Genomic DNA, 27108 nt, shown 5'->3' on the forward strand with positions numbered 1-27108 from the left:
CGGGAGAACCTTTAACGTAAAATTTCTTAGGATGTAGATCACAAAACACGGGTTTTGCTTGGTCCAAGGTAGCTACAGCAGGTTTTTGCTCTGAATAACAAATTAGAAGATAGAAGAAAAAAAAAAGTGTGTCATGTGAAATTTGACTAAAAATATTGTTAATAATCTTCTATGCCATTGTAAATAGTGGTGGAACAATTAAACGCTCTTCCACTAGAGGGCAGAAGTGTGCATCCACGTCTTGCCATTCATACCCCAAAAAAAACATTTTTTGTTCTGGGTTGGGCAATTTTGAAGAGCTGTTCAATGAATATGCTTAAAGGCATTTAAAGAAAAGGTATAGGATGATCAAAAGTTTTGAGAAGGTTAAATGAAGTTGACCTGTAAAGGTTACAGTCCATTTTTATGCTGAAATTTTACCCAAAAGCTCAACAGAATTCCCACCCTTTGATCATGTATAATCTTTATAAAGAAAACAAATAAGATCTCATTAGATTGTGTAATGTACATTATGATGTGGTCAAGGAGTGTGTACTGTGTACATGAGGTGTGTATTTGGCTTTAGGGAGGGTGCTTCGATTTCTGTCTGAGTCACAGATTCAAAATAAAAGAATATCTTGTTGAATTTTATTTATTCTAGTTGATAAGATCTGCCTTGATTGTAAAAGTACTGAAATGTTGAACAATTGGGCATGTGCGTTCAAAAGCTTAGAGAAGGTCAAGTTGAGTTCATCCAGAAAAGTCAGACCGCATTTTCAGTTCATCCTGAAATTGAAATGATCCTAAACACAACGTGTCATATTTCCCCGTCAGTCTCGGCGATTCGGGCCTTCAGCAACATCATCACTTTCGTCAGTGTCGCCCTTGGCTACAACCCCTCACATGTGTCAACACAACACACAAGATGAGTGCACAATTCCAGTGAGGGCGGGCCGGGTGCGAACTGTGAAAATTGACACACCTCTGTTCGGCTAAAAGCATTCACGTTAAAGAGTCATACCTGCACTCACCGCGGGCATATTTTCGTTTACGTAACACGGATGTCGTTTTTAAGATCAGGATTAAAGTGTTGGAAGCGGGTCGGCCTTGGTAAGTTTGAAAATACATTTTCAAATAGTCAAGTTGGTATATTGAAACAGTGGGTTGAGTTGAACATGTACAGTAATGCGGTCATATGGTATGCCTTTGATCTATTTTTAGTCAATGTGCTTGGACAGTACGCCAAATAATAGACAGCCTTTCGTGTCATTGTTTTTTTTTTATGACACATATTTGTGTCAGGTGGATTAGGTGGAATCAAACACGCTGACGTACACACCTTGAAGAGAAAAGACAAGTGTGAAACTTTCAAATTGGCAGACTGTTTTTAAAAAAATAAATAAAGTACAAACTTGGCTACGATGTATGTAGGCTGGTTCTAAGATCAAATACCAACTTTAGTTTTAGCATTAAAAACAAAAACAAATTACACATCGTGTATATAAAATAACAACATATGTTTGCCTTAGGAAAGCCCACTTGGCTTAATGCTAACAAACAATGCAAAAATGCTACTTACATGCTGACGGTTAGCATCAATAGTGTGTTTTTAGAAGTTTTTTTTTTTTTTTTTAAAGTACAAACTTGGCTACAATGTAGGCTGGTTCTAAGATCAAATACCAACTTTAGTTTTAACATTAAAAACAAAAACAAATTACACATTGTGTATATAAAATAACAACATATGTTTGCCTTAGGAAAGCCCACCTGGCTTAATGCTAACAAACAATGCAAAAATGCTACTTAAAAGCTAACGGTTAGCATCAATAGTGTGTTCTTAGAAGTTTTTTTTTTTTTTTTAAGTAAAAACTTGGCTACAATGTAGGCTTGTTCTAAGCTCAAATGCCAACTTTAGTTTTAGCATAAAAAACAAAACAAATTACATTGTGTATATAAAATAACAACATAGGTTTGCCTTAGGAAAGCACACTTGCCTTAATGCTAACAAACAATGCAAAAATGCGACTTACAAGCTAACGGTTAGCAACAATAGTGTCTTTTTAGAATTTTTTTTATTTAAAGTACAAACCTGGCTACAATGTAGGCTGGTTCTAAACTCAAATGCCAACTTTAGTTTTAGCATAAAAAAACAAAACAAATTACACATTGTGTATATAAAATAACAACGTATGTTTGCCTTAGGAAAGCCCACTTGGCTTAATGCTAACAAACAAACAATGCAAAAATGCTACTTACATGTTAACGGTTAGCATCAATAGTGTGTTATTAGAAGTTTTTTTTTTTTTTAAGTAAAAACTTGGCTACAATGTAGGCTTGTTCTAAGCTCAAATGCCAACTTTAGTTTTAACATTAAAAACAAAAACAAATTACACATTGTGTATATAAAATAACAACATATGTTTGCCTTAGGAAAGCCCACTTGGCTTAATGCTAACAAACAATGCAAAAATGCTACTTACATGTTAACGGTTAGCATCAATAGTGTATTTTTAGAAGTTTTTTTATTTAAAGTACAAACTTGGCTACAATGTAGGCTGGTTCTAAACTCAAATGCCAACTTTAGTTTTAGCATAAAAAACAAAACAAATTACACATTGTGTATATAAAATAACAACATAGGTTTGCCTTAGGAAAGCCCACTTGCCTTAATGCTAACAAACAATGCAAAAATGCGACTTACATGCTAACGGTTAGCATCAATAGTGTGTTTTTAGAAGCAATGGCGATATGAGCACAAAACAGTTTATAAACACATTTTTTATATGACGTGCAATCCCACTTAAAGTCTGTAGACTGATCCTGGGATGTTTTTACAATGCTTACAATTGTTTTGAAACTCAAGAGGCAGCACTGAAACGTCATTATTGTTCCGGAAATTTAAGTTCAGAGCTCTTGTTGGCTAAAAGTTAGCTTGTCGTGGTAATTAGCGGCGTCTGTGAAAGTGCCTGGCGAAGGGAGTGTGAGCGATACCGGTGATTTGAGTAGAGTCCTGATGATCCCCATAAATAGGGTGGATAGGAAGTCAGACCGGTTGGGCAGCTCACACTCGTCGTGTAATCCCCGGTTACGGAATCGCCTCCAGATAAGAGAGGAGAGACTGAGGGAATTTAAAGAGTGCATTGCAGGGTTTGAAATGAATGAATGAAATAGTTTATTTCAAGGACCTTTTTTTTTGTCTGGTCGTGTTGGGTTATATCGTTACAACAAATTCATCGGTATCAAAGACAGCAGAAACTCCAAAGTGGAACACGAGGCATTCAGGGAATGCTAGTTGACTTCCAAGTTTCATTACACGTTTCAAGTTCAAATTCCACCCGCCCCAAAAAATATTCCAATGGCAAATAACGTTACGGGAAAAAAGTCAAAAAGTCGTAAAACCTTTATTTATCATCAGTGTTTGTCCACCTGCCGGTACTTGAAAATTAATTTATTTACTGAAATTCTCGCTTATTTGCTGTTTGCACCAAAGCAAGGCACTTTAATGCCATTTTGACACCAAGGACAGATTTTTGAAGAGTGGCTAGGAGTCGAATTAATAGGCCAAAGCTCTGTCCCAAAAAAAATAAAAATAAAAAAAAATTAAAAAAAGTAGTGCTTTGGCGCCATCAGCTGATATCGATTAGGCAAATAGCGTAACTTTTTGGGAGGGGCGGGGTGGTGCCAATTCCTCACAAATTTTCACTAAAATAAAAAAAATTACATTTTGAGTCATTTTTTTCCCCACAAAATGCTAGTTGGACCCAAATCGTGCTCATTTTCAAGGTGCCAAAAAGAACCGTTAACAATTTTTATGTAACAATCTTCACATCCACAGTGAAAGACACATGAACAGAAAGGATGACAAACGTCAGACGGTATTTTGTCAAGGTGAGTCTTGTCACAGGCATGCGACTCCCCCAGTGTGAGATTTGTGCATCAAATGACTCATTTGTCCCTTTTTTTTTTTTTTTGTCCAGCACCTGTTCACCTTCTCCCTCCAGAAAGGAGACGTGACGACCGTGGAGGAGGCCCGGTCTCGTCTCCTCCTGCTGGCTCGGAACAACACGCTGTGGAGTCAACAGATGCTGCTGGATGTCGGATCTGATGCCGTTTATCTCAGAGATTTACAGACTAAGGCGGGTAGCTGTGAAGTAGTTGGGTCTTGCTCTTTTTTTTTTTTTTTTTTTACAGTCTTTTATGGTTTGCCAAAATACCAATACTTAGTCTAGCCCTATCGCGCCCCTGCGGATTTCCACCGCACGTCACGCCAGATTTGCAAAATAGCAAATGAACGCAATAAAATGTCCGATTATTACTAATCGCTATTATTTTGGTCTGCAGGAGGAGCTGGAGAACTACTCCTTCAACTCCATCTTCCGCTGCGAGTCCATTAACTCCGAGGAACTCTTCCCATCCCTCCTCCTCCTCGTGTGCCAAAGCGCCCATGAGAAGAAACCGGATATTCTTTTCTTCAGTTGTGAGAACATGATGGTGAGTTTAAAAGGTCACGGTGTTTTCACCGGAGCGCCTCCGGTTTTTGACTTTTAGTTTGGCATTCTCGCAGGCAAAACAAATCTGCGACAACATCACGCAGGCTGTTTCCAAGTCTGGGCGGAGTAAGGCCACGCCTGATCCAATCAGGTACTCTCATGGCAGTAGTAACAGTGTATATAAATAAATAATGATGATCTCGTCTCTGTTTACTCTTCAATGTGCTTAGTGTTAAACTTTTCAGTTTTTACCTAATATTACCAAAGGCACTTAACTTTGGAGTCAGCCAGCCCTCTCGCAAATGTCAGCTTCTGAACTGGAACACGTAAGAGGGAGCATATGACTTGTAGTCTTGCGTGCCTCCACTGGCTTCCTGTGCTTTTTAGAGTTCAGTTAAATGGGAAGCCCCCCCCCTCCCCCCACCTCGCCCAAAAAAAAGTTCTATGTTCAAAAAACATTTTCTTTTTTTTTTCCTTAGGAGAGCTCAGTATTGTTCATTCGATTTGGCATCATCATTGCTCTCCTTTTTTAAAAAAAAAAAAGTTTTTTTTTCTCATTTTTCCTTCTTTTTTTTTTTTTAAATATATATACATATACACACATATATATACACTTTTTTTTTGTATGTGGGTGAGTATGTGTACGTGCGTGTGCGTGTGTGTATTCATCAGTTCACCTAAAGCCCATTAAAAAAATCCCATACTAATAATATAATATAATAATAAATTGCCAAAACATTTTCGATAACGAAATGAAAATGAAAATGCTTTAAAAAAAAAAAAAAAAACTCTCAAACTACAATTCATGTACATTTTTAACATGGTGTTTATTAAATATTGCGCAAAAGTAATACACATTAAAAAAACTAAAACTAAGCTTCTTTTTTTTTTTTTAAATAACTAAAACTGATAAAAAAGTAACAGAACCACCCCTGAAGTAAAAACTAATTAAAACTAACTAACAACAAAAAAAAAAAACTCTAAATGTTAGTGGAATATTAGTTAAGCAGCAAAATCCAGCAGTTTTTATCAATATCAGTAGGCGGCCATTTTGCCACTTGCTGTCGAGTGAAAATGACATCACAGTTGCTCCAATTACGACTCAGCTTCAGAAAACAGGTGAGCTGTGATTGGTCGTTGCCTGAGACCTGAGCAACTGCGATGTCATTTTCACTCGACAGCAAGCGGGCAAAATGGCCGCCCCCTGAGATGGATAAAAACAGCTGGAAGTCATACTGTACAATGTAATATTAAATCAGAATGTCATGTTTTGACCAGTGAGGTCACATGTAACATATTATTGTCAAGAAATGACTTCTCCTTTAAGATTTTATTTGCACTTTGGAGCCAACCAGCCCCTCCCTCAAATGTTGGGATTTGGAACACGTAATTCTTAGGGGTCAGTGACGAGCTAAACAAAAACAAGCCACCTTCCAGTTTGCTTTCCTGCCGCCATTATGCTGAATCAAAGCGACGCCACAGTTGCGGCCGCTGCGCGTTTTGTCTGTTTTGCATGTGTGTGCGTGTGCATGTGTGTGCGTGTGCGCCGGAGAGGGAGGGCAGTGTAAACAGCTGACAGAGAGAGCAACCTGTTCTACCGGTTGCCACATAACTTGAGAAGGTGTGACAGAGACAGCCCCGGCCATTGTGGCAAAAGGCACACGGAGCAGCGGCGGAGGGATGACCTCGGAATAGTTTCAGGGTGGGCTCGGGGTTTGGATTACGGATGACCCGCTCCGGGATTGTTTCAAAGGACTAGCGGAAGGGAGCGTCAACGGGGTAAGGGAGATCGACGAGGAACTTCCGGGTAGAGAGTGATTCAAATGTGGGACGTGCTCACTCTCGTTTTTTTATATTTTCATTTCGATACATGCGTAAGGTGTTTATACCGGTGATTCGCAATCACCGTGCTAGTTTGCCGTGAGGGAGTTTATTAACCTCAAAATGTTTTGAAAAAAAAACAAAAAAAAACAGGAGCCTAAATTCAACTTTTGAGAATCTAAAAAACATTTGACTTTAAAAAAAAAAAGTTTTTTTTTTTTTTAGATATGCTATAAGGTATGTATATGTTCTGCTGAATGTGAAGTTGAGCGACATTGCCGAGTCAGCAGCCGCCATCATCATCATCATCATCATCAAATCTTAACTTCTCTTCCCCCGAAGGCTTTCCCACAACGGCGCAGACATGATCGACCCCTACGGCATTCCGAGCCACCCCATCGCGCACGCTCCCAACGCCCCTCCGACCAACCCCCCGCCTTACCCCGGACCCAGAGGTCAGAAAAGCACCTTCTTCTTTATACGGTGGTACCTTGACTTTTTTTTTTTTCCTCTCGCAATGCTTGAAAAACTGGTAAATTGACGTTGTCGTAAGTCAAGGTACGACTGTGCTATGACGGTAAAAATGGAAGTCAATGAATGAGATGGTCTTACATGTCTCACGCCAGCCAACGGAGGGCCCGACATCTCCTTGCTTCGAGCCGAGAGAGAAGTGGTACGCTGCCGTCCACCTTTCCGGCTTCGGTCTGGTCCGCCGCGAGTCACGAGACGGGCGTTAAAAGAGCGACTTCCTCTCCCCCCTCTCAGGAGATCCTCAACCACTGCTTCGATGACATCGAGAGCTTCATGTCCAAACTGCAGCAGACGGCCGAGGCCGCCATCGTGCTCAACCAGAGGAAGAAGAAGAAGAAGAGCAAAAAGCAGAGTGCTGAAGGTAAAATGAATTGATGATACGTGAGAAAATGTCGATTTTTTTTTTTTTTTTTTTTTTTAGGGGTTAACTGTTCTCTACTTGAGATCTTAATTGATTGAGCTCTTGGGGTCCACCAGCGACATTGAGGAACACAAACTAGGAAGCATTATAAACACATGGCTTAATAATAATAATATAAAAATAAATAAATCAATAAATCATGATTCATAACAGATGCGTTGTCCTTTTTTATGCTAGTCTAAAGACAGCAAAAGCTTCTTCTGTTCAAAAATTCTAATCTGAAGAAAACAACAACATACAGATGAGGTCAAATTTTTCTGTTAGCATTCGCTAATTTAGCATTGCTTGTTTGCTTCTGCGGCTCAAAAATTCTCAGTCTACCGTGAAATGTATTTATTCTGATGTTAGCATTAGCTAATTTGGCATTTTTGGGGGGGCTTCTGCCTTTCAAAAATTCTCAGTCTGGTCTGGAAAAAACGTAGGCGAGATGTAATTTTTCTGATGTTAGCGTTAGCTAATTTAGCTTTGTTTTGTTTTGTTTCTGCCTTTCAAAAATTCTCAGTCTAGTTTTTGTTGTTGTTAGTTAGCTATTTTCACATTTTGTTTGCTTCTACAGCTCAAAAATTCTCAGTCTACCGTGAAATGTATTTATTCTGATGTTAGCATTAGCTAATTTAGCATTTTTTGGGGGGCTTCTGCCTTTCAAAAATTCTCAGTCTGGTCCGAAAAAAACGCAGGCGAGATGTAATTTTTCTGATGTTAGCGTTAGCTAATTTAGCTTTGTTTTGTTTTGTTTCTGCCTTTCAAAAATTCTCAGTCTAGTTTTTGTTGTTGTTAGTTAGCTATTTTCCCATTTTGTTTGCTTCTACAGCTCAAAAATTCTCAGGCTGTGAAAAAAAACATAGGCGAGATGTATTTTTTTCTGTTGTTAGCATTAGCTAATTTAGCATTTTTGTTTGACTTCTGCCTTTTAAAAAAATCCCAGTCTGAAAAATATAGTATTATAAATATAGTTTTTCTGTTGTTAATGTTAGCTGAGCTAATTTCACATTTTGTTTGCTTCTGCTGTTCAAAAATTCTCAATCTAGTCCGAAAAATATATAGGGGTGAGATGTATTTTTGTTAGTTTTTTTCACGTTAGCATGATCTTCTCTGGCTATTTGTTAACACAGAAGATCTACTCACCATGCGGGCCAGGCCGCCACCCGAAGAGGAATTTGTCGACATCTTCCAGAAATTCAAATATTGCTTCAGTCTGCTGGTCTGTATTCAAAAATATCACTTTTTCTTGTACGCTTTTTACTTTCCGCTTGCTTTTTGATGTGTTGCGTTTTTCTGCGCAGGCCCATTTGAAATCAACCATAGCCAGTCCTTCCTCCGATGAACTTGTTCATCACGTATTTAAACCACTGGATATGGTAAGTGGAAATGACATCGTCTAATTTTATTTTATTTCATTTTCTTAAAATAAAGGGGCGTGTCTGTAAATGTATTTCATACAGTATTACCATAGCTGATTCAAAACGAAAACCATTTAAGCCTCTTTACAGTATACTTGCTTATTGCAATGCTCTCATATGACATTAGTATTAAAATATAAATTTAAAAATGATTTGAATTTAAAAAAAATGTAATTAACCAATTTTAGGGAAAAAACTGCAAAATGAATGTAACATGTATGCAACGGACTCTTGACAATTAAAGAACGGAGCCCGTGGGCCATACTTTGCTCACCCGTGATTTATGCTATTCTACGCTAATGCTATATATTTAGCTTTCCGTGCGTAACTGTATGAAAAGAGTGTTGGTGTGTGACCCGAGCGTGCGGCTTATCAGAGCGGGCATGTGAACAGTGGTTTGTTTGTCTTATCTGGGTGTGTCCAGATGGTGAAGACGACAGGGGGCCCGGCTCTGGCGGCCTCCGTGTCCAGCCCCGCCCTGACCGGCGCTGCCGTGTCACTGCTGCAAGAGAACCTGAACGTGGAGGAGAGGCAACTGTGGACGTCCCTGGGTCCCAACTGGACGCACTCCCGGTCAGTACTACCTGCCGCCATCGGGGGGCCCAAAACAGGAGAAGGAAATGATTCATTTTTATAACTAGCATTTAGTATACCCTGAAACCCGTTTGACAATCTTCTTCGTCTGCTGCCAGCTCCGAGCTCAGAGGGCCCATCGCTCCGTACACGCCCGTGTTCTTAGACGGCTGGAAGCCCGACACGTTCCGGGCGGACGGGCAGGTTTGGGAGGACCTGGTCGAGTCGCAGCACAAACGCGAAGCCCTCCGGCTCAAACAGGAGGTACGCAACGCTGCGTAAACATTGTGTGGGCTGAGCTTAGAACCAGGGATGTGATTTGACCAAAGTGAAATTATCTGAAAATTTAGCCGGGGTCTGGGGGCCGCTGGCACCCAGCTAGGTCCAGGGCAGTGCCCTGGTGGGGGGACACGGGGTTTTCCGTGTTTTTAAGTACTTTCAATGCACTCACATGACAAAGAAATAGACAAAACAACAGCATAAATTTTCAATGTATATTGAACTATCCCATATAAAATGGCAGTTTTAGTCAACTCAAAATCAGTCACATTCAAAAACATTGGACTGTCTTTGCTTTTAAAAACTATCACTGAGAATATCATCATATCTAACTAATGTGATTACTAAGTTAACACATAAATAATGTTGAAGAGTTCAAATTTCATCAACAAATAATTGTATCATGACCAAATGAAAAGTAACTCATATTAGAGCATACCACAAATGTCTTTGTTATAGCAGAAGATGTTATCTGTCGGAGTCATGTGCATACACAATGAACTACTAAAAAAAAAAAAAAGATTTTTTTTTTTGGGGGGGGATAAAAAAAGCAGAATTCCGCGAATTAGCGGAAAAATCACATCACTGTTAGAACAGTTTGCGATAGTGTTTGTTTTTATTTTGACTCTTATTTTTCAAATTTACGCAAGTTGATCATTTCAATTTGTAATTTAAAAAAAAAACATATCTAAATACCAGTACTAGTTTGTCCTTTCCAGCTAAAATATATAGCACTAAAATGTTAGCTCAAGGTATGAAATAAGATTTGACTGAACTCTACATACTTCTCATGTTTAGCCAACATTAAAAAGCCTCGTCAGCACTATCCATCTCCTCACCTCAATGTTTGCGTGTCGTCCGTTTTTGACAGCAGCAGGAGCAACTCAACAGCCACATCAGTGACGAAGTGTAAGTCTTCTTTTTAAAGACCTGCGAAATAATTGGCAAGAAATCACGTCTCATTGTGCAGCAGGATTGCGACATCTCACCCCAACCCCGTCTCCCCTCCAGAGACATAGGAGCCCCCCCAGAGTCTGAAAAAGTCTACAGCTGCAGTTATGACTTCATCGCCAGGAACAACACGGAGCTGTCCGTGCAGCAGGGGGAGACGCTCGAGGTAGTCGGAACGTTCGATTTCGAGCGGCGGACGTTCGCAGCCGCAACCGCCGCTCTGCCACCACGCTCATTTGCGTTTCCTGATTTGTGTGGAACAGGTGCTGGAGTCATCCAAGCGCTGGTGGAAGTGTCGCAATCGGTTTGATCAGGTGGGCTTCGTTCCCTTCAACATCCTGGAACCCGTCACTCACGTGGAGAGTCCCGTCACCAGCAAGCCACCCACGGTGAGCCCAACACAAACAACCTCACTAGCCACTAAAAAAAAAATAGTCAAGTCAAGTGCAGTGATGGGCCTTGACTGACGTCATACCAAATATTCCTTAGATCCCGCAGGCTCCGCCCCCACCTCTCCTTGCCAAGACTTTCACCCCGGCTGCACCAACTCTGCCCGCTCTACGTCATAACCCCGCCGTCCAACGCGTCCCGCACAGCGGCGTGCCAACCTACAACCAGCATGCGCAAGCAACAGAGGAAGATAGAGGTAAATGGCGGCTGCGGGATTTTTATTTTTTTTTGCTGGAGTGACATATGAAGGAAGGCCTTAGACTGCCACAACAAAAAAGATTAAAAAATATCTAATTAAAAAATAAAAGTAAAAAATATCTATAATTGTTAATAAAAACAAAAAATATATATCTATAAATAAATAAAAAAATACAAAATAAATATAGAATAAAATATCTACACTGCTCTCACATTTATTTATTTCATACTGGCACACGCTCTGTCAGGTCGAAATGTTATTCAAATGAGGGGGGGCGGTCCTAAGCGGGTCTTGGGTTAGACAACTTGCGATTTGAGTTGCGCGACAACCAGTCGTGGTGACAGTAGACAAGATAGTCGTCCCTTGCTGGATCTCTCCGTGCAAGCCGGCGAGACTTGACCATTGAAACGGTGGAGTCCAACCCAAGACACGCTTAGGACCGCCCCCTCGTTTGAATTAACATTTTGACCTGACAGAGCGTGTGCAGCATGAAATAAATAAATGTGAAAGCAGAGCATTTTTATTTATTGTTTGACATTTAATTCTATTTTCATTATGACATTTATTTTTTGAATCTCATTTTTTATTTTCTTGTTTTTATTTTCTTGTTTTTATTTCTATATATATTTATTTTTTGAATTATTATTTCTTATATATATATATATATATATATATATATATATATATATTTCTATTTTCACATATTTATTTATTCATTTTTAATTTGGGCAGTTCTGGTCCTCCGCCGTGACAAACTGTTTGGATATCTAATTTCCAGTTATGTTGGTGAATGACGAGCTGCTCCAGAGGCTGACAAACGGAAAAGCCAAAAATAGCAAGCCTCTGATCATCCCTCGATCGGTGGAGACCTCCCTTCCTCTCGACTACCACTCCACCCCTGAGGAGGTGGCGTCGTGGCTGACCGGGAAAGGCTTCAGTGAACCGTCAGTTCGGAGTTGTTTTTTTGCTTTGGCGCCATCTGGTGGCCACTTACATAGACTTGTAAACAGAAAGGGGGGAAAAAAAAAAAAAAGCTGACCTCTTGTGCTCCCTCAGAACGGTGACATGCTTGGGGGTCCTGACGGGCGCTCAGCTCTTCTCCCTCAGCAAGGACGAGCTACGCGAAGTCATCCCCGATGAAGGCGCTCGGGTGTACAGCCAGATGGCGGTGCAGCAGGCACTGCTGGAGGTGTGACCTGTGAATCATTTATCGTCAGCGCAATTTCGACACCGCACTTGGGTCCTTAATGGGGGTGTGTGTGTGTTGGCTCTCCCGCAGGACGCTCGCAGGGCCACGGAGCTGGAGGCCGTCATGGAGAAACAGAAAATGAAGGTGGACCTGAAATTGGAGAGCAGCACGTTGTGAGCGGATGCATCACCGATGGACTTATTAAAGAGTGTAATATATACAGGACATACCTGAAGATAGTGTGCAGTCAGCTTCTGTCTGTGAGGATCGCTGTGCCACAGTGGTCATTTGGAGTTTTCGTTTTGTATTTAAAGCAAGTATACACCGCTAACTTATAGTTCACATGTTGATTTTGCCGTCGATTAAATGTACATTTATTCAAATACAGCACCTCAATGACACCGCTAGGTTCAAAAGTAACCCAAATTGGGCGAAGTAGCTAACCCGCTATGTTTTGGCCGTTTTGACACCGGATATACCCTTTTCCTAATGTAAACCACCCAATTTCTTCAGGCGGACCACATCTAATCTTTCAACCCAATCTGTTGGGACAAAATAATATAAATAACCCAGCAAGTACGTAAGGAAAACAAGCCAGCACTTTTAAGCACAAGAAATGACCAAAATGCAATATAGACTTTAATATGGTTTAATTGATAACTTCTTTTTTTTTTTTATTTATGAACCCCAACGGAACCAGATGACATCTTCACATTAAATGTAAAGCGACGCAGCCGTTACAATCTGTTTGCATGTAATTATAAAGCAGTTCAGTCAATGTTTTTTTTTTTTTTTTTTTTAAATGGCGTGTACAACATTTCCGCTTCAATTGCCAAGACTAACTCAAAAGAACATTCTATATAAATGATGAACACATATTTATTTTTTTTTATAAATCAATTAACAAAACATGATAGATAACTCACAAACAATTCCAATCTTTTTTTTTTCCCCCCACTAGACTTCACATTTTAACTTACTCTCACTACTTACTGGCCTCCCCCCCCCCGCAAAATTCAGCCTACATTGGAAGAAAAAAAAACAAAAAAAAAACATGGTTGATGTGTGAAGGGACTCAAGAAGGGTTCTAAGAATTTGAAAGGGCGCTGACCAAACCGAGAACAGGAAACAAAAAACACTCATTCTAACCATATTCCAAAGTCAAACTGTATAATAAAAGAAACTGAATAAAATATTCACAAATGTACGACGTGTTTGCGTCGCCATTGGCCGGATAAAGCGTTGCCACCGAATCTCAGCGGATGTTGTGGCTTGATAAACCATTGATTTCATATCATTGAATAGGGATCGGGTTTCATGTGAGTCAAAGAAAACTGAATCTAGGGGAGGACTGTGAGGAAACAAAGATGGTGGATGTTATGTGGGATGGACGTTGGCCTTCACGGGTCTTCTCTGTCGTCCGCCCTGCGAGAGTCCGAGCGGCCGTTGACGCCGTCCCGCCGCTCGCGCCCCTGAGACTCGTCTCGGGACGAGCGCTCGCGGTCTCTGGATGACCTGGCAACAAAAATCGCATACATTTTGTTTGATTTCATTCAGTGCCAATGAGTTAAAATGTCTTGAAAATATTCTTACTCTTACAGTAAATCAGTGTTCAGTGTTGGGGAAAAATGATGCCCTTGTATTTTCCCTGTAATTCATTTCTTGGTTGTTGTAAATGTTAAGGGACCCCCAAAATTATTATTTTTTATTATATATATGATATTAAAAGTAATGGGCCTATTAACTCATTTGCTCCCAAAAACGTATAAAAACGTTCTATTTTAAATAATGTCATGGTATCAAAAAAGTATTTAAATTATTTAAGTATGAATATGATAATTTTATTATTTTTCTTGTACAATTAATACCTTTAAAAACATTCCCCCCCCCCCCCACTTGCTGACGTCACCTGTGCTGAGGAAGTAGGTAACGACCAATCATGGCTCACCTGCTTTCTGGGTTTGGTCAGCAAACTGAGCCATGATTGGTCGTTACCTACTTCCTCAGCACAGGTGATGTCATCTGCAGTTGACAGCAAAATGTTTTTAACGGTAAAAATTCTTCATGACGTTATCACATTAATTCCTGCTGAAAATGGCTCAATGAGTCAAGCATCCATTTAAAGCAATGGTAGTGTATAAGAGATCAACCAGGGCCATGTTGCAAAAAAACTCGTTCCCCCACTGTTTTCAACAGATTTGTGAATAATGATGAAACTTAGCTATATTCTAATGCTAATTGCTGCAAAACGGAAACAGATACAAATATACTTTTTTTTTCTGATGAAAGAAGAGAGTCTAATCTTTCTTTTTGGTAGGTTCCACGTTTTATAGCAATAGAACACAATATTGTGTGGGCCTTGCAAAATCTGTCAAAAATCCAGGAAAACAGCCGGGAGCGAAGGAGGTTGCTTCAGTGAAAATGGCTGGGAGTGAATGAGTTAATTGGTTATGGGAATATTTATCTGCCAAATATCTGAATCTGCCTAAAAAACAAAAAAAACCCCTATGGATGAATTTCGGCGATGGAAATGTGCGTACTTGTGTCTGGAGCTCTGCTCGTGGCTGTGACGGTGGCCTCGGCTCCGGGAGCGGGACCTCTGCCGCCTCTTCCTGTCCCGGGATCGAGAGCGCGAGCGGCGCTTGTCTCGGGACGGGGAGTGCGAGGGGCGCCTTCTTCGCTCGCGAGAACGGGACCTAAAAATAAGACGTGCTTTTCAGGGCGCGGGGGAAGGTCGGAAGGCAACAAAGTCCAAGTGGGGTTTCTTCGTGCCGCTTACCTTTTATGCTCTCTGCTGCGAGATCTCGTCCTGTGGGGAGGACGCAAGATGTTTAGGAAACAACATAAAACGTGGGAAAAGTCAACCACTTTGAATGAGTTCTTGACGTCACCGTTTTTTCATCTTTTCCTCCTTCTCCCTCTCTTCCCGTCTCTTGAGACGTTCCTGGTTGCGTTTCTCCTGCTTGTCCACAACGGTTTTCTGACGACGGCAAAAGTCGCAGCTTCATGAATAAGCGCAACGTGACGAGTGCGATCGAGTGTGATGGACGCACACCTTGAGCTGGTCCAGCTTCTCTCGGATCTGGATGAAGCCCAGGTGGAGCTTGCCGCCGAAGTGGTCGGCCAAGCGGCGGTCGTTGTCGTGCAGGCCCAGATAAGCCGAGCACACCTCGCAGACGCGCAGTTTCTGCTGCTGGAAACTGGAGGCCGGCATGGAGTTTCTGTATTCCTCCTGGGAAAAGGCGCAAAGATGACAAGAGGAAAGGAGAATTATTCAAAATTGATAAATCAAAATGTACTTTCATATTCTATTCGCTGGTTAAATTGTTCATCTGGCTTATTGTCTTTAAAAACAACAACATATAAATGTATATTAAAAATAAATGTGTATATATATATATATATATATATATATTAAAATTTGATCAATTAAATAGATTTACATAATTTGTTCATGTATGTCATTTAATGTTACTTGACTCATAATAAATCAAATAATCATTAAAATGATCATAAAAATATATATTTATAAAAAATTGTTAATTTATAATGAAATTTAATTTAAAAAATGGGAACAAATATTTTTTTTAATTTGGTTCAAAACGTATTATTTTGTATATTTTTTTATTCAATTATCTCATTAAATAATTTAACTAGTATAATGTAAATAACAAAATTTTTATAGTTGACAGCAATTAAGTAAAAAAAATGCTGTTCTGCAATTGATAGATTTTGTTTCATTAAATTAATGATCTGTTAAATTAAGTAAAATTATTAAATTAAATACAATAAAATGGACATTAAAAAAATATGTCTTTTTGTATATATTTTTTTAAATTCTTATTACAATTATTCATTGTAAATAATACAACATAAATAGTAGTCAAATGATGAATTGTGTAACAGTAAATGTATTTGTTTTGATTTATCATATTCTGTATAGCTCACATGCAAGAAGAAGCGGTTCAAATCATAATCAAATTAACTATGAATAATAATTTAAAAAAACAACTGAATGCACTATTATTGTATTAAAAAACAAAAACAATTTGACCTCTTTTTTTATTATTATTATAATTTCTTCCTCATTTGTTTATGTTTAAAAGTAAAAAAAAAAAAAAAGAAAGAAAAGAGTTTGTCCACCCGTACGTCAAGAGCTTCCCCCTCACCTCGGCCTCCTTCTTCCTACTGCGGACCTTCTCCACCTCATGCAGGACCTTCTGGGATTCTTCCACGTTTCCCTCAGCTCCAAGTTGCTCCGCCTTGGCCAGGAGCTTCCCGATCTCCTCGTTCAGCTCGTGGACTTTCTCCGCCTGCAACGTGGATTTCACGCGCTCTTATTTGCCGCCCCCCAGGACGACTTATAAACAAACCCCGACGCCGCGCTCCTTTGAATGATCTTTTTTTTTTTCCAACAAACCTTGGCCGCCACTTCGGCACTGATCTCCTCTTGAGTCTCGGCCAGGCGTTTCTTGGCCAGTTCCGTCCTGCGGTCGCAGTCGGCGATGAAAGACTCCAAGTGGTCGACGGCCTTTGGAAGTTGCGAGTTAGTCAACGTTAAAAACAAAATGGGCGCCGACCATCCGATGTGTGGCCGATTTCTCATTTGCCTTGCGGTGCCGTCCGTCACTTACGTCCAGCTCGAAAAACAGCTCTCGCTCCTTGGAGGCAATTTCATAGTCTGCTCGGAGTGCCAGGTCGTGGATCTTGGTGCACTCGCCCAGGTCCATGCGCTGACAAGGCAAAAAACACACAAAGACACTTCAATGCTGCGGCTACAACGTTGATACCATTTATTTATTTATTTGACTTGTCACTGATGTTTCGGCTTCTCTTATTGACTCCCAGTTAGAATAGAGAACTGGTTTGAAAAGATTTGTAATAGTTTCACAACTAAGTGACGCTAAAGCTGCAGTAATATTAGTCGCTCTTTGCAGAGGATAAATATATGGCTGAGTAGGGCCATTCGATACAACTTTTTTTTTCAGACCGATACCATTACAAGTATTCACTAAGTACTCACTGATACCAAGTACCTCGAGTACTTTTGATAAATAGCATTTTATCTAACAATTTCTTTTTGATGCAGATGATAATTTGCCGATGTGTCAAAATGCCAAATTACAACTACTGCCAAGGAGCACTTACCCAATTGCAAATTTTTGTTTTCGCCTTGAAGGAATACTTGACTCATTGAGCCATTTTCAGCAGCAAAAATGTATTATTTTGTCCAGAATGAATTTGATAACTTCCTTATTTTTCATGTACAATTAATACCTTTAAAAACACTAATTTTCCACTTGCTGTCGACTGAAGATGACATCACCTCTGCCGACGAAGTAGGTAACGACCAATCATGGCTCCGTTTGCTGACCAAACCCAGAAAACAAGTGAGCCATGATTGAGACATTGAGACTTACGGTTCCAGACAGGATGTCGTGCGGACAGCAGTCCAGAAGGTGACTTTTGCAGACTCGCTCGTCCGAGTACTTGACCCTCTGCCGCGTCTCGTCCCCTGAAACAGTCCAGTAGGCATCCAGTGAGAAGGACCTCGCGTACTCGTCAGCGAGGGCCAGTCTTCAGATTCGGACTTATCTGACTGCCGCTTTTACAATGCGTCGCGCACGCGTCACAATAGCTGCATTCGATCGGTCTGAGCCCAAAAACTACAAAAACAAAATCTCCTTGGTCATTAGCGTGTCATATGAGGTATTCGGTAAACAAACTTTTGCTTCTATGTGTCAAGTCAGGACGAGGCAAACGTGTGGCCTCATTGTGCGACTTACCCAGGCCTCAAAGATGTTTTATCACAATAACAGAGCCGCGATTCTCAGTTTAGCTCGTTTTTAAGGCGCACGTGGTCGTGGGCATCGTTCGGTATGCTTGACATGGCACGTCAACATTTAGGTTGCGATGCAAATCATTCCGGCCATGTGTTCCCGGGCCGAGCCAGTTACAGACATGAAACATTGACAGAAAGTAGGTTTATACACACTGCGATCTGCACCACATACTGTACCCATCTGCATCTTCAAGCCCTCAGCTGCAGAATTTTAAACCGGCTGTGAGGAAAGTAAAAATGGGAACAGTTTTCTTGCCAAACCTGCGGTAAGAAGTTGGGAGTCATACAAGAGTCAGAGCGAAAATTGTATGTGTTAAGTGTTTTATGTTTCGTCTGGAAAAAGAAAAAATAAGACGTCAACTGGTATGCTGAGAAGTGTTTTTTTGTGTTCATTCAGCTCGACCAGACGTCCTTAGCAGCTAAGCACTACTCCAAATTGCATATCTTTAAAAAAAAAAAAAATTATAAAAAAAAAAGGGAAAAAACAAGCTACAATGACTTCCGAAAGGCAAACATATACTGTTTGGATATTGATCATAACAGCTATAAAAATTATGTGTGACTCACGGCTCGATGAACATGAGGCTTTTCTGCAACTCCTTTGCAGATTGATGTAGGCTGGCAAAGATACACTGAACCTTAATGAATAAAATAAAGGGGCCACAATTGTTCAGTTTGTATGCAACATATGCATGGGATGAATTTACTGATAATTTCATCACACACACACACCCACACATTCATTCACACGCTTATAAGGATGATCCAGAGGGCTACAAATGTTACTGTTAGGATGAACCTCGTTTTTTGATAGCGCAGGCCAGCAATATGTTTTTTCGGCCTATTATAAGACTCAGCATATAATTTCCGTGGTAAATGTTTGTATCCAAATGGCGGAAAAGTCAGAGTCAAAAGTCAGTACTCAGTCTGAAAACCGTAGCATCAGTTAGACTGCATTTATCGAATTTTTTTTTTTCTATCGAGCATACTACTGATTTATCCTATCAATTACATTTTTTAACATTACAAAACATAATGTTCAAATGAGGTGTAAGTACTATTCTCTTCTAGATGGGATTAGCATCATCACATTCTACTGTAGTATCTTTAAACGGCGAGGCCAGGTACGGTGAGTGACGTGGGCGTCGGCAAATTAGTGCAGTTAGCTGGCTATTAACTCCATTAACAGCTTGTTTATGAATGATGTTCGTTTTCTTACTGTTTTTCTACAACTGTGTTATATAATATACATTGAGTCGAATTTTTACTTCACTTACAGCACTTGGTATGCCGTGTTAGTTGTTTTTGATTTAAGTAAAGTTGACTTCAGAATTCTTTGCACTTAAAATTTATTTTGCCACTAGATGTTTAAGTTTTCATTACAATTGCCTTTTGAGCATGTGTCTTGTCTATATAAAATATGTATTCTAAAAATAAATAGTGAAAAGATACAGGAAAAAAACAACGCTATATATCTGTATGCAAAATTACTAGATAAAGTTATAAAATTGCTTCGGGTATTTTTTTTTAATTGTTTTTAAATGAAAAGCATTTAGAATTTCATATATTTATCTGTAAATGCATATTTTTGGCAGCTTTACAAATGTTCGCTCTAACGTTCCGTTAGCCAATGGAAACTAGCCATAGCTAAAAATTACGTAAAAATGAATAGAATACGGTAACTAGGAAGCCGTTATTGACAACTCTGTTTGGTTTTCAAAAAATGACCAATGGATACAAACATAAAACCGTGTCATGTACGCAGCTAAAGATGAAGTGAGCCCTCGTTTGCATTCACGCAGGCCTGCCCATCACACGCCAACACAAGCCTGCCTCAACACTGGCTCCATCTTGGCTAGCGCGCTAAAGCTAGCGGAGCTAGCATGCAAACAGCGACTCACCATCCCTAGCCGTTCCCATCAGCTGGTCGAGCAAAGCTCTCATTTGAGCTTGGGCGGACATTGTTGCGGACTCTTTCGTCGACGACGCTGTTACAAAAGGAAGCAGCAGGGAAAAAATGGTAGTTTCTGATTAATCGTAGGAGTGAAAAATATTTGTTCGGGCGAGCATTTCAGACGTTCTCCAGGGTTTTTTTTGTTAGGGGAAATTGCGTCGAATCCTGTGTTAAAGTTCCGTTTAGCTACTTAAACATGTTCCGAGATGGACCAATCGGAGCGTTCGAGAACGGCAATATTATCCAATCAAAGCGTAGCTTCTTGGGCATTATTGTAAATTTCTCCAATCAGAACACAGCTTCGTAAAACCTTTTATTTGTAATCCTGATTCTTGCCTCTCAGGCAACATTTCTAAAGCAGATATGTCAATTAATTGTGTAGCAAATTGTTATAGACAATTTCACTTTGAGTGTTTGAATAACTACGATTGAGAATTATAAATCGTCATATATCTTGAAATGTTAATAACTGCAAGGGGAAGTATGGCCTGAGAGGCAAATTGAGGGTTAAAAATACTGTCGTATACCTTGATTTAGTTGTCACTGCTGGCGTTCTGGGGACAAGCCTACCTGTCTTTTAGCTTTTAAGCTAAACATTCGCGAGGCGACGCTTGAAGGTGAGTAAAAACGTCGGTTTGAATGTCAATTCACGTTTATATGACGGAACCTTTCGTTGTTACTCGCATTGCGGCTGTCGTGGGGCGAAGGAGGGGAGGGGGCTTGGCCTGTTCGTTCAACAAGTTAGCCAACTGCAGAAATGGGAACTTTTCAAAGCTAAAAACTCCACAAAACGAGCGTCGTTACTGTGCATTCGATGATTTGTCACCTAGAGGGTTTTAGCTACTAACACAGGTACTCCCAAATGTGTATCTCATATAATTGATCTCGTCTGTGGCAATCACAGGTTGAGCCAGTCCCTAGTTTGTTGTGTTGAGAAGTATCTGGAGTGACCGTTGGCTTGCATCAATAGGCCCACATTTACAAAAGGTAAATGCAGCAGAAATAGCTGGAAATCACACAGACTACACCTCAGCCTTGGTTGTTTTTATTTTCATGAGCGTTTTTGATGGCCGTTGTCATTGACTTTGGCTTGTGTCAAGCAGATTTGTGCCACAGCGATGCACTAAAAGGACGATGGAGACCACGGACTGTCCCACCGAGGGTGACCCCCTGAAGAGAGGAGAAGATGGCGTGGAGACGACGACGGCGCCACCGTCGACGACGGAATTGAAGCGAGGCTGCAAGGAAATGCTGGGACTTTCCAAACTGACACACTGGCGGACGGCCGTCTTCTTCCTCTCCTTGTTCCTGTGCCTCACCGTGGTCTTCGCCTTCTCCTTCATTATCCCGTGTCCCGTCAGACCGCAGTATCTCTCGTCTTGGAACAGGACGTTCTCTGGCGCAGGTGTGTAGCCCCCCCCTCCCCCAACCCATTCTTGATAATGATTTGGGATTTAATGTGACTCTTCCTTTGCTACAGAAACGTACTACTTTTTAGCATTGGAAGACGCGAGCAAAGACAAAGTGAAGGATGTCCTGCTTGTGGTCAAGACAACAGAGGCCAGTTTGAACAATACATGTGGAAATGCAGGTACGAGGCAGACGTGCTAATCACTAGCTCGCCATAACGCCCTCTAAAAGTCTAAATAAGTGTTTCCCCCTCCCCGCCAGGTCTGCCGTCGCCGTGCGTGTTCATGCTGGCAGTGGACGGCACGGACGGAGAAACCCTGTGGGAGCGTCCGCTGGATCCCGACTTCCACTGGGCCCAATGCGGCCTGGACACCAACACGGGAGAGAACTGGGACTGTCTGCTGTTCCATTCCGACCGGCTGTCGGCTCTGGATAAATCCAACGGTAATGTTGATCACCCGTTTTGGTCAAGGCTATCTGTTGTGAAAGTAATCCAGAAATAGGAAGATTACAACGCTGTGTCATTAGGTGAGGTCAGGTGGCAGCAGCCGAAGCCTGCCGGTCAGCACAGCAGCGTGCCCGTGCTCAGCATCCCGGATCTGGACGGGGACAAGGTCAGCGATGTAGCGTTGGTGGCATCTGATACCATGCAGGTAAAAAAAAAAAAAAAAAAGTATACTCCCCAATGTAGCCAAAAATAAATAACGCTGGAAAAAAGGACCCAAAAAAATGTGCTTCCACCCGTAGACGCAGCTGGTGTTCCTCTCGGGGAAAACCGGCGTCCAGATTGGATCTGCAGTGGCCCTGAACACCACACAAACATCCGGCCATCTTCTCCATAAAACTGGAGAGGGCGCTCTGCATTTGCTGCTGCAAAAAGGTTAGTGAATACAGCCAACTTTTGCCTATTTGCATTTTTTTTAACTCATTCACTGCCATTGACGGTTATAGACGTCAAAAATTAATTTGAACTTTTTCTATTAAACATTTTTTTTCCACTTTTGTTAACAAGAGGTATGAAAACCTAGATTTTTTTTTAACATTTAGAACAGATATAAAATGTGTGATTAATTGTGAGTTAACTCATGAAGTCATGCAATTAATTACTATTATAATTGCCCGACGCTCCTAATTTTGAATTGTAATTAATCACATGACTTCAATAGTTAACTCATGATTAATCATACATTTTATATCTGTTCTAAATGTACAATAAAACATTTTTTTTCTAGGTTTTCATACTCTTATTAACAAAAGTGGAAAAAAATGTTTAACTAATAGAAATAATGAAAAAAAAAATTTGGGACGTCAATAGCCGTCAATGGCAGTGAATGAGTTGAAGTGGAACCTATTCGTAGCTCTTTGGTGAAAAAGTCATCTATTTGTAGGGCTGTTTGATTATGAAGACAATATTAATCACGATTATTTTGGTAATAATTGAAATTACAATTAGAACGATCTTTTTTTTTGTGTGGTACAAAACAAGCAATTATTTAAATGTGAAAATTATTAAGATAATTATGTAAGTTTCTTTTGGATGAAACAAAATTTATTAGTTATTTAAAAAAAAATTTATTTTTTTTTTAAGGTGCAAATGTATAAATTTAAACAACTCAAAATTATTATTATTATTTTTACAATTATGTTGATTTTGTAATTGTGGAGTGTAATAATTTAAATTGTAATTTCATTAATTGCACAGCCCTATCTACTAATTTGTACGGTTGATATTTCCGCATATTTCCCAGACACCGGCTTGTACGGACTGGCCCTGCGGAGGATTGCAGCCAAAGCCAAAGCAGGGCTGGAGGCGGGCCTGAAGAAGGCAAAACAAACGGAGAAAAAAGCCGCTTCCTCATCTGGATTGGTGCCAATTTACGAGTAAATCGCCGTGCGCCGCGATTTCGCCGACACGGCTGCGTTTTAATTGTGGATGTTTGCGTGGACCTGCGCAGGTCTGACTCATTGAGGCGTGTGGTGAGAACCGACGAGGAAGAGTCGTCCAACTTGATACTGGTGACGGGCGGCGAGGTGGTTTTGATGGATGGAAAGACGTTGCAGCCCCTGTGGACGTTCAATACCACCAACGTTTTCAGGTAGCAATTTGAATGGACGCTAATCTGGCCGAACAAACAAGATTAATAATCTGTGATGTCATTCATTTAGAGAGCCTGGCTTTGGTCACTTCAACAAGGATGGCGTACTTGATGTTGTGCTTGAGGAGGAAATGAACAATTCTACCAAGATGGTAAGTTGGCTTGTCGGTACAAAAATAAAAAAATCACTGTTCATCATTCATGCTCTGCTATTTGGAAGATTTTTGTACCTTCAGTTTTGTGCCACAACATGCTCCGAGGTCGAAGAAAATCTATGCTAACATCCGTTAGCCCCTCAATAGTGTTTTGCATTTTATGTTAGCACTGAGCTAACTGGGTTTCGTAAGACCAGCTGTTGCAGGTTATGCTTGCCTTTTGCCCGCAGGTGGTGATCCTGGACGGCAAGTCGGGTGACGCGCTGTGGAAAGTGGACCTTCTCTCCAGCGCCAACTCGCCTCGACCCGCCACCATACACACCACCAACTCCATCTCCATCTTCGTGTTTTGGGGGCTGCTGCCCACGCAATCCAACTTCTCTGTGAGTCTTTTTTAAAAAAAAAAATGTTCTTTATGCGGCTCGCTGTTATGCGAGACGTAAACGGGGACGTCTCCTTCAGGTACCTGGCGAACGTCGTTCTTACATGCTGTATCCTCTTTACGGCAATGTGCTCCTCGAGTCTGAAAATGTCGTGGACCACATCGTTACATTTAAAGGTAACACATTCTTTCTTTGCGTCCCCATTATATTGCCTTTTTTTAGATAAAGCTATGGTGAGTGACGTGGGTGTCAGAGTGAGGAAGTAACGTTTTTTTTTTTTTTTTTTTTTTACAACAGCAACTTTGATGGAGAGAGGACGCCACGCCGCCTTCATCCTGCTGACGGGTCCCGACACCGAGGACACGGAAGGCACGGTTGTCCTCAGTAAGTGGAAGCTGAAGCACGACGTGCCTCAGAGCAAAGTGCTCTTGATCGGCGACGGCGAGGCCGCCGAAACGGACGACAACATCAAGCAGGCCTTTAACCGGCTACGCTTCAGCGATAATTGAACGAACCTTCGACCGGTCGCCAGTCGAGATGTTTTTTTTGTTCATTCCTACTGTGTCAAGTGTTTGTTTTCAGGCCGTGCCATTTGCATAGACAACAGGTGGTTAGCTTAATAGCGGAATTGCCTCGGGACATTTTCAAATGTTTTGGAAAACATTGGGGGGGAAAAAGTCCATCATGTTGTTTTTTTGACCGCAAGTTAAAAATGACTTAGGCTATTGTGCTATTAAGGCTAACGATTCTAGATGGTGTTAGTCCAAAGAGCTGCTGTTTCCCCTGACAATCACGCCGCCTGCTGAGAAATCCATCATAACTTTTGCTGTATTTTAACTTCTTGCACTTTTGTCCCAAGAATGCAATTATTTCTTTTCCCTTTACCAAAAAAAAACAAAACGATTATTTTGCAGATCTATGCAATTGTTTCACACTTGTGCTTTAAAGGTTAGTGGGGGTAATTGCTGTATATTTAATACTAGAATGGCCTTAAACGTGTAACATTTCAACTTGAACTACCCCGCCAATTGTTACAAGTATGTACTGTGTGGTTTTATTTTCAAGTTTCACTGAGGCAAGTGAGTTCTTGCAGTGTGGTTGTAGCGCGACTAGCGCCTTAGCAGATTTTCAGTATATTTGTGATTTATATTCATAGGAAAACATTTCGTTTTTTTGCTGTATATTAATGGAATGAAAATGATGCTTTTAAGGCAAGCTGGGGTTTCTCCTTAGTTTCGATTCGTTCAATATTAAAATGTTTTTTAAACATCTGGAACTGTATTCAGTCTAAAAATACTAGCATTCACACTAAGCATACGGTAATGTTTTCCGCGCACGCGCAGTTAAGTACGAATTGTGTACATGATGCCATGTGCTCGTTAGATTCTGTCACGTACAGTATGGCAGTAAATAGCGGGGAGTTGCGACTTAATCATTAACTTGTCGGACACTTCCGCATTGGGAGACGTTCAAAGACCCGGCCGAGAATATGAAATTACGCAGTCGAAGAGTGGGTGAGTCGCTCAATTAAAAATGAACTCCTACGGTTGAATCGCGGTAACGGTGCTACGGCTTCCGGTAGATTGGGGCTCAATGTGACCCGGTGCGTCCGCCATACCGTTCGCGTGGTGCCGCACGGCTGCGGACGTCATCGACGGCGGGGAGCGCTCTTATCACTTTGACGTCACACATTCGCCTCCGAGCGGACTAAAGTCAGCAGACACCGAAGTGATTCGGGCTAAGGTAATTATTTTCATATTCTAAATATTCTTTCTATATAACAGAATATGCTGTTACATTATATCTATATTCCACAATGTATTCCTTTCGAGGAAATACAACATATATGTTGAGAAAATGTTCCCCCGACATTTCTTTAATTTCCTAATACCGATTTTATTTAATTTTTTACTTTCGATTAATAATTCTATGGTTTACATACAGTTTTTTGACGAGTCATGTTGCAGTTATCACAATATTACATTTTTCTGTTAGAAACGGATTATCCTGATTTGCCCTATTTGGCAGCCATTTTCCATGATCGTCGGTGTATTTTTTGTGTGTTAGTTTTATTGGGCTATAAAGTCTAGTGGTAGAAAGTAACTAAGTACAAATACTTGATTTATTTTTATTTTTTTCAAAAAAGGTCAACTATCTCGGTAAAACTTCACGGTCACATTACATGTTTTATTCGGACAGATGGATTTTTTTTTTTTTTTTTTTGCCAACCCCTGACGTCATGTATCGTGTTCACCGGATTACAATATATTACAAGTAGCCTACTGTATTGTTGTCATCACTCTATTAAGCTAATATTGTTTGTCGAATGTCTATTAATAGACTACCATCGCTGCCAGAAAGCTCTGGATGCAAAAGGTGTGGACAAAACCCCGCGCGAGTGGTACCGGAGAGTCTCCAAGTCCCTCTGCCCCATATCCTGGGTAAAGAACATTAATAAAAAAGGAAAAAAAAATCACAATTCCCTTCAAAACTGCTCTTGAAACTGTCGACTAATGCAGAAAATTCTGTCCAAAATATTTTTGATTAGACATTGTGTCTCTTAGATCCAGAAGTGGGATGAGCAGAGAGAGGCGGGGACGTTCCCTGGAAAGATCTGAAGACCAGTGTCAGAAAACAGCTGAGCCGTGATTGGTTGTTACCGGAGCAACAAAATGGCCGTCCCCTGAGATGGGATAAAAAATGGCTGGCTTTTGCTTCATAACTCTTATTCCACAAATATAATATTAATCAGAATATCATGTTTAGACTAGTGAGGTTAAGCATAACATATTATTGTTAAGAAATGTTTAAAGTTGACTTCTACTTTAGGAAGACTAGCTAGCTTAATGCTAACACATAATGGGAAACTCCATTGACGGGCTAACACATTGCAGTCACGTCACGATGTCATAAGCCTTTTTGAACAACGGCGATTTGATATTTAGCTTAATGCTAACATAATGTGAACGCCATAGACAAGGTAAT

At 40.6% G+C, this 27108-nt stretch overlaps 4 protein-coding genes across 11 annotated transcripts; 3 read left to right on the top strand and 1 right to left on the bottom strand.

Moving 5' to 3' along the window:
- Positions 1–957: 957 nt before the first annotated feature.
- Positions 958–13490, top strand: LOC144038424 (epidermal growth factor receptor kinase substrate 8-like protein 1). Of its 4 annotated transcripts, none has more exons than XM_077550926.1 (19): positions 958–1089; positions 3815–3867; positions 3957–4115; positions 4321–4470; positions 4544–4620; positions 6633–6745; positions 6917–6963; positions 7056–7182; positions 8355–8443; positions 8526–8600; positions 9067–9215; positions 9335–9479; positions 10366–10403; positions 10506–10611; positions 10709–10834; positions 10935–11091; positions 11873–12038; positions 12151–12283; positions 12374–13490. In XM_077550926.1, the coding sequence occupies exons 2-19, from the start codon at positions 3838–3840 to the stop codon at positions 12458–12460; spliced, it is 1974 nt and encodes a 657-aa protein (XP_077407052.1). In that variant the 5' UTR covers positions 958–1089; positions 3815–3837; the 3' UTR covers positions 12461–13490. The 4 variants fall into 4 exon arrangements, with proteins under 4 accessions (XP_077407052.1, XP_077407053.1, XP_077407054.1 ...); XM_077550927.1 differs by having other exon boundaries at positions 959–1089; positions 10369–10403; XM_077550928.1 differs by lacking the exon at positions 3815–3867 and having other exon boundaries at positions 1073–1089; positions 3981–4115.
- On the bottom strand, positions 12917–20251 carry luc7l (LUC7-like (S. cerevisiae)). 4 transcript variants are annotated; one of them, XM_077550968.1, is made up of 11 exons: positions 20027–20249; positions 18693–18763; positions 17704–17798; positions 16918–17016; positions 16704–16814; positions 16453–16596; positions 15339–15515; positions 15175–15263; positions 15063–15092; positions 14824–14979; positions 12917–13798 (listed from the first exon to the last, which is right to left on the bottom strand). In XM_077550968.1, the coding sequence occupies exons 4-11, from the start codon at positions 17011–17013 to the stop codon at positions 13684–13686; spliced, it is 918 nt and encodes a 305-aa protein (XP_077407094.1). In that variant the 5' UTR covers positions 17014–17016; positions 17704–17798; positions 18693–18763; positions 20027–20249; the 3' UTR covers positions 12917–13683. The 4 variants fall into 4 exon arrangements, with proteins under 4 accessions (XP_077407094.1, XP_077407093.1, XP_077407091.1 ...); XM_077550967.1 differs by having other exon boundaries at positions 17704–18386; XM_077550965.1 differs by lacking the exon at positions 18693–18763 and having other exon boundaries at positions 20027–20251.
- Positions 20252–20390: 139 nt separating this feature from the next.
- Positions 20391–25394, top strand: fam234a (family with sequence similarity 234 member A). 2 transcript variants are annotated; one of them, XM_077550941.1, is made up of 13 exons: positions 20391–20696; positions 20984–21066; positions 21183–21484; positions 21560–21670; positions 21751–21933; positions 22018–22142; positions 22237–22369; positions 23238–23370; positions 23445–23585; positions 23656–23737; positions 23971–24123; positions 24203–24299; positions 24421–25394. In XM_077550941.1, the coding sequence occupies exons 3-13, from the start codon at positions 21214–21216 to the stop codon at positions 24630–24632; spliced, it is 1641 nt and encodes a 546-aa protein (XP_077407067.1). In that variant the 5' UTR covers positions 20391–20696; positions 20984–21066; positions 21183–21213; the 3' UTR covers positions 24633–25394. The 2 variants fall into 2 exon arrangements, with proteins under 2 accessions (XP_077407067.1, XP_077407068.1); XM_077550942.1 differs by lacking the exon at positions 20984–21066.
- Positions 25395–26261: 867 nt separating this feature from the next.
- On the top strand, positions 26262–27034 carry cox6b1 (cytochrome c oxidase subunit 6B1; the record flags this gene model as incomplete). Its single annotated transcript, XM_077551515.1, has 2 exons — positions 26262–26564; positions 26688–27034. Coding segments are annotated over 2 exons (357 nt in total), but the record flags the coding sequence as incomplete, so codon positions are not given.
- Positions 27035–27108: the final 74 nt, after the last annotated feature.

This window comes from Vanacampus margaritifer, chromosome 18, assembly GCF_051991255.1.
Source record: "Vanacampus margaritifer isolate UIUO_Vmar chromosome 18, RoL_Vmar_1.0, whole genome shotgun sequence".
Taxonomy (NCBI): Eukaryota; Metazoa; Chordata; class Actinopteri; order Syngnathiformes; family Syngnathidae; genus Vanacampus; species Vanacampus margaritifer.

Coding starts and splice junctions, on each gene's coding strand:
- luc7l (XM_077550965.1), bottom strand. CDS start 20,087: ATGTCCGCCCAAGCTCAAATGAGAGCTTTGCTCGACCAGCTGATGGGA. Junction 15,516..16,452: donor GTAGGAAGAAGGAGGCCGAG/GTGAGGGGGAAG, acceptor GCCTTTTCCCAG/GAGGAATACAGAAACTCCAT. Junction 15,093..15,174: donor GAGGAAAAGATGAAAAAACG/GTGACGTCAAGA, acceptor TCCTCCCCACAG/GACGAGATCTCGCAGCAGAG.
- LOC144038424 (XM_077550926.1), top strand. CDS start 3,838: ATGACAAACGTCAGACGGTATTTTGTCAAG. Junction 4,116..4,320: donor TCAGAGATTTACAGACTAAG/GCGGGTAGCTGT, acceptor TTTGGTCTGCAG/GAGGAGCTGGAGAACTACTC. Junction 6,964..7,055: donor TTCGAGCCGAGAGAGAAGTG/GTACGCTGCCGT, acceptor CCCCCCTCTCAG/GAGATCCTCAACCACTGCTT.
- fam234a (XM_077550941.1), top strand. CDS start 21,214: ATGGAGACCACGGACTGTCCCACCGAGGGTGACCCCCTGAAGAGAGGA. Junction 22,143..22,236: donor TGGCATCTGATACCATGCAG/GTAAAAAAAAAA, acceptor TTCCACCCGTAG/ACGCAGCTGGTGTTCCTCTC. Junction 23,586..23,655: donor AATACCACCAACGTTTTCAG/GTAGCAATTTGA, acceptor TCATTCATTTAG/AGAGCCTGGCTTTGGTCACT.